Below are 5,693 nucleotides of genomic sequence, written 5' to 3'. Positions count from 1 at the left end.
GCCAGTGAGGGCGAGGGAGGGGGCGAGGGAGGGGCCGCCAGTGAGGGCGAGGGAGGGGGCGAGGGAGGGGCCGCCAGTGAGGGAGGGCGAGGGAGGGGCCGTCAGTGAGGGCGAGGGAGGGAGCGAGAGAGGGGCTGCCAGTGAGGGCGAAGCCGCCAGTGAGTGACGGCGAGGGAGGGGCCGCCGGCGAGGGCGAGGGAGGGGCCCCCGGCGAGGGCGAGGCTGCCGGCGAGGGCGAGGGTGAGGAAGGGGCCACTGGCGAGGGCGAGGGTTGGTGGTGGGTAAGTTGGTGGAGGTGATTCTGAAAGACTGGATTTATACACATTGAGGGGCAGGGACTGATTGTGCACAGACAGCACAGCTTTGTGTGTGTGGGAAATCATGTCCCAAAACCTGATTGAGTTTTTTGAGGAAGTTACCAAAAAGATTGACAATGGCAGAGCAGTAGATGCTGTTTATTTGGATTATAGTGAAGCCTTTGACAAGGTTCCACATAGTAGACTAATTAGCAACGTTAGATCACATGGGATTCAGGGTGAGCTTAACCAATTGGATATTTAATTGGCTTAACGGTAGGAGAGAGAGAGGGTGGTGGTTGTTTTTTTGGACTGGAGGCCTGTGACCAGTGGTGTTCCACAGGTATCAGTACTAGGTCCTCTCTTGTTTGTCATTTATACAAATGATTGAGATGAGAGTATAGAAAGCGTGGTTAGTAAGTTTGCGAATTACACCAAGATTGGTGGTATAGTGGAAAATTTAGAAGGTTACCTGAGATTACAAAGAGATCTTGAACTGTTGAGGAGCAGCAGATGGAGTTTAGTTTGGGTAAGTATGAGTATTTCATTTTGGTAAAACAAAGGCAGGACTTACTCAATTAAAAGTCGGGCCCTGGGCTAGTCCTGGGGGTTCAGGTACATAATTCTTTGAAATTTGCTTCACAGGTAGACAGGGTGGTTAAGAAGACGTTTGGCACGCTTGCTCAGACCTTTGACTGTAGGAGTAGGGATGTGATGTTGAGGTTGGACAGGATGTTGGCAAGGCCTTTTCTGGAGCACTGTGAGCAGTTCTGGTCACTCTGCTACAGGAAGGATAGTATTAAGCTGGAGAGAGTCCAGAGAAGATTTACCAGGATGTTGCTGGGAATGGTTTGTGTGGAATGAACTTTCTGAGGAAGTGGTGGATGCAGGACAGTTACAGTGTTTAAAAGACATTTGAATATGTTCATGAACGTTTGAAGGGATATGGGCCAAGCACAGGCAGGTGGGATTAGTTTAGTTTGGGATGATGGGCCTTTAAGACCAAAGGGTCTGATTCCATGCTGTATGCCTCAATGTCATTGATGGGCTGGGCTGGGCCGGGCCGGGCCGGGCCGGGCCGGGGTGGGGTGGCAGGGGGGGGGGCGGGCCGGGGCGGGACAGTGGGAGCGTGGGGTGGGGCGAACTTGTGTTTTCAAATAAACCTGTTGGACTAGAACTTGGTGTTGTGTGATTTCTGACTTGGTGAGACAAAGCACAGAGTGACCACCTTGTGGAACACCCACACTCTCCCTGGAGGAACGATCCTGACCTCCCAGTTGCTTGCCATTTCAATAAACCACATTGCTCTGAGGTTAACATTTCTGTCCTGGGACAAAAACAGAAGTTGTTGGAAAAGCTCAGCAGGTCTGGCAGCATCTGTGAAGGAGAAAACAGAGTTAATGTTTCAGGTCCAGTGACCCTTCCTCAGAACTGACAACAGCATCAAAACCATCAGTTTCCAGGTCCCTTCAGTTCAGAAGTTCAGTCATCAGACCACAGGAAATAGGAACAGCAGGAGGCCATTCAGCCCCTTGAGCCTGCTCCACCATTCAACAGGATCAGGGCTGATCCGACATTCCTCATTTACACTTTCCTGCCTTTTCCGCAGAACCATTGATTCTCCTACTGATCAAAAAATTTATCTAGAAATACAATTATATCCCTGCCACAATATCTCTGTTTCCATTTCTGGGGATAGACTGGCCACTAATATCCATTACAAACTCACTGACTCCCACAGCTACCTGAACTACACATTGTCACACTCTGCTTCCTGTAAATACCCCATCCCATTCTCTCAGCTCCTCAGTATCCGTCATATATGTTCAGATGAGGCCAACTTCGACGAGGGAGCCTCCGAAATGTCCACCTTCTTCAACCGAGGATTCCCCAGCACCATTGTCGACAGGGCCCTCAACCGGGTCCGAACCATCTCCCGCACTTCCGCCCTCACCCTTCCTCTTCCCTCCCGCAACAGCAATAGGGTTCCCCTTGTCCATACCTACCATCCCACCAGCATCCACATCCAGAAGATCATCAGACGCCATTTCCACCATCTCCAGCAAGATGCCAGCACCAGACACATATTCCCCTCACCAACCTTCCACAGGGACTGTTCTCTGACTCACTCTGGTCCACAACTCCTCCGTTCCCATTGCCTCCCAACTGCCCCACGGCACCTTCCCTTGTTACACCTTCAGCAGTTACACCTTCCTGTTTATCTTCTCCCTGCCTCAGTATCCGCTTTCCAGAATACCTGTGTTCTGTCCGCAAAAATGACCCTGAGCTTCCAGTTGTTTGCAGGTTCAATACACCACTGCGCTCCCAGGCTAACATCTATATCTCAGTTTGCAGTGTTGCAACAAGTCTATTAGAAACACAGACAGCAGCAGGCCATTCAGTCCCTCGAGCCTGCTCCACCATCCAATAGGATCATGGCTGATCCAGCATTCCTCACACCCACTTTCCTGCCCTTTCCCTGTAACCCTTCATTCCCCGACTGATCAAGGATCTATCTCAGCCTTAAATATACACAAGGACTTTGCCCCCCACAACTCTCTCTGGCAAGGAGTTCCGAAGATACTCATCCCTCAGAGAGAAGAAATTCCTGCCCATCTCAGTCTTAAATTGCTGCCTCTTCCTTCTTAGATTCAATACTGGGCTCAAAACATTAACGCTTTCTCTCTCCATGGATGCTGCCAGACCTGCTGAGTTTCTCCAGCAATTTGTGGTTTTCTTTTAAACAGGAGATCAGAAATGATCTTGGTGGTGGCACAGATGTGTGACGGAAAGCTTGCCTCAAAGACAACACAAAGACTGTAGATGGTGTGGCTCTATCTCAGACAGTTGGCTGAGTGCAGGACAAAGTCAATGCCTAGGCAGCAGGGTCGGTAACACTAACCACTGATCTAACTGCTGTCAAGGGCTCGAGAGGCAGCGAGGTGCTGCTAGCATAGGCCTGGGCCATCTAGATGCACTGGTAATAAACAGTGTTGGCAAGGCTGTACAGTGATGGTAGTCGGGGGGTGGGGGGAGGCGGAGAGAGTCTCACAGATGGAGGAGAGGGTTGGGGGAGATATTGTGCTCACCGTGGGACACACTGCGGGGTGGGAAGGCCGGTCTGGGCGGGAGTGGGGAGGAGCAGGCTCTACACATTGAGACAATTCTCCCTCCCTCACGGGATGTGTACTGAGGTCCCAATAGGAAACGAGTTGTTTACCTGCAGCTGCATTACGACGTAATTAAACTTCTCATTCCGCCCACAGCCGATAAACCTGCACACGTGGTCCTTCCCTAAACAGCAAGGGTATAACAGCAGGAGTGATCAGAAACAGGGCTCATACACACGGCATCGTAGCTTTGGGGGGGGGACATAGCCAAAGCAACAAGTGTTTGAATCAATATACAGGCGGGTACACAGCGCCATACATCCACACCCACAGCACCTGCCTGCACACACACACTGCCATCTCACAAACCACTGCAATGATCACCCTCACACAGCTCCCCCACACCCGTGCGCGCACAAGCTGCCAGTCCCTGCCCCTTTCCCCCTCCCCACACCCATGCACACACACACTGCCTCCCCCTACCCCTTTCCCCCTCCCCACACCGTGCACACACACGCTGCCTCCCCTTTCCCCCTCCCCACACCCGTGCACACACACACTGCCTCCCCCTACCCCTTTCCCCCTCCCCACACCGTGCACACACATGCTGCCTCCCCCTGCCCCTTTCCCCCTCCCCACATCCGTGTAGACACACACTGCCTCCCTCTACCCCTTTCCCCCTCCCCACACCATGCATACAACACACAGCCACCCCCTCTCCCCCTCTGTACACCGTGCGCGCGCACACACACACACACAAATACACACACACACACCCCCTCCCCACCCAAGCATGCATCCAGACTCCCCACGTATATAGGCACACCCATACACACAGATGTCCCCCACATTGCATACACAGAGCGAACTCCTCCTCCTCCTCCCTCCCCAGCACCAGTGTGTGCCTACACACACCGAGACACACAAACCCCTGGCCCACACACTCTGGGATCTCCATTACCTTGGAGTTTCTTTAGGACTGCCACCTCCATCTTTAGCACCTGCTTGGGTTGCTGGGCAGACTCCACTTTCAGAGCAACATTCTCTCGGATTAACAAATCCGTTGCCTCATAAATCTCCCCAAATCCACCTCCACCAATCTTCTTCAGCTGAGCAGGAGAGCACAAACAGCAATCGTTTAACCAAGGTAACAGTTCAAGGTGAGACAGGATAGGGGACTAGCCGGGAGGTTCAATAGGTGCAGGGAGTCACTGATGGACCAGGACTGAAAGGGGGAAGAGACAGCTGCAGACTGTCTACAATAAGGCCCATTACACAATGTTCAGCACCATTCCTGACTCCTCAGATACTGAAGCAGTCCATGTCCAAATGCAACAGAGATCTGGACAATATCCAGGCTTGGAGTGCCAAGTGACATTCGCGCCACACAAATGCCAGGCTATGACCATCACCAATAAGAGACAATTTAACCACCGCCCCTTGACATTCAATGGTGTTACCATCAACATCTCTGGGGTTACCATTGACCAGAAACTCAACTGGACTCACCACATAAACACAGTGGGTACAAGAGCAGGCCAGAAGCTGGGAATACTGCAGTGAGTAACTCATCTCCTGACTCCCCAAAGCCTGTCCACCATCTACAAGGCACAAGTCAGGAGTGTGATGGAATACTCCCCACTTGCCTGGATGAGTGCAGCCCCAACAACACTCAAGAAGCTTTGACACCATCCAGGACAAAGCAGCCGCTTGATTGGCACCACATCCACAAACATTCACTCCCTCCACCACCGACGCTCAGTAGCAGCAGTGTGTACTATCTGCAAGATGCACTGGGAGGGAAAGGAGAATGGAGGATAGGGTCAGGGTGGGGTGTGGGGGGAGATGGGTGAGGGACCCAGGTGAATGGAAGCGGGGGGTGAACCCTTGGAACTCACCACCTTCCAGCGGTCTTTGACAACAAAGCCCACAGGCAAGATATCGACCTGCTCCCCTCCCCCACTCATCTTTGCCTCTTCCTGTGTAGGAGCTGCTAGGCACTGCATTGGTCAATCAGCCAGACCTCACAGAGACTCCATTCCAGTTGGTCCATTTACCTGTAAAAAAAAATCACACGCAGACAGCAATCATTCAGCTAGGTCAGAGTCAACAGGTAGTCTGTCTGACCCTGCACCTCCCTCTGGGACCCCTGCGCCTTCCCTTCCTCCACTCCCTCCCCCTCCCCCGGCCCCGGGGAACCCCGCGCCCTCCACCTCCCCCGGGGAACCCCGCGCCCTCCACCTCCCCCTCCCCCGGCTGCGGGGAACCCCGCGCCCTCCCCCTCCCC

At 53.0% G+C, this 5,693-nt stretch overlaps 1 protein-coding gene across 1 annotated transcript in view; it reads right to left on the bottom strand.

Annotated features, from left to right (window-relative positions):
- Positions 1-5,458, bottom strand: part of LOC109924352 (tau-tubulin kinase 1-like) — a 17,590-nt gene extending 12,132 nt beyond the window's left edge. The window contains exons 1-3 of the mRNA XM_048596605.1: positions 5,305-5,458; positions 4,368-4,515; positions 3,517-3,590 (exon numbers count right to left, since the gene is read on the bottom strand). Coding sequence (XP_048452562.1) covers positions 3,517-3,590; positions 4,368-4,515; positions 5,305-5,412 — 330 coding nt within the window. The 5' untranslated portion in view covers positions 5,413-5,458. The remainder of the gene's footprint in view (positions 1-3,516; positions 3,591-4,367; positions 4,516-5,304) is intronic.
- Between the last annotated feature and the right edge of the window lie 235 nt (positions 5,459-5,693).

The sequence above is a fragment of the Rhincodon typus genome, chromosome 5 (assembly GCF_021869965.1).
Source record: "Rhincodon typus isolate 14 chromosome 5, sRhiTyp1.1, whole genome shotgun sequence".
NCBI classification, from domain to species: Eukaryota; Metazoa; Chordata; class Chondrichthyes; order Orectolobiformes; family Rhincodontidae; genus Rhincodon; species Rhincodon typus.
This window is presented reverse-complemented; position numbering and strand designations above follow the sequence as displayed.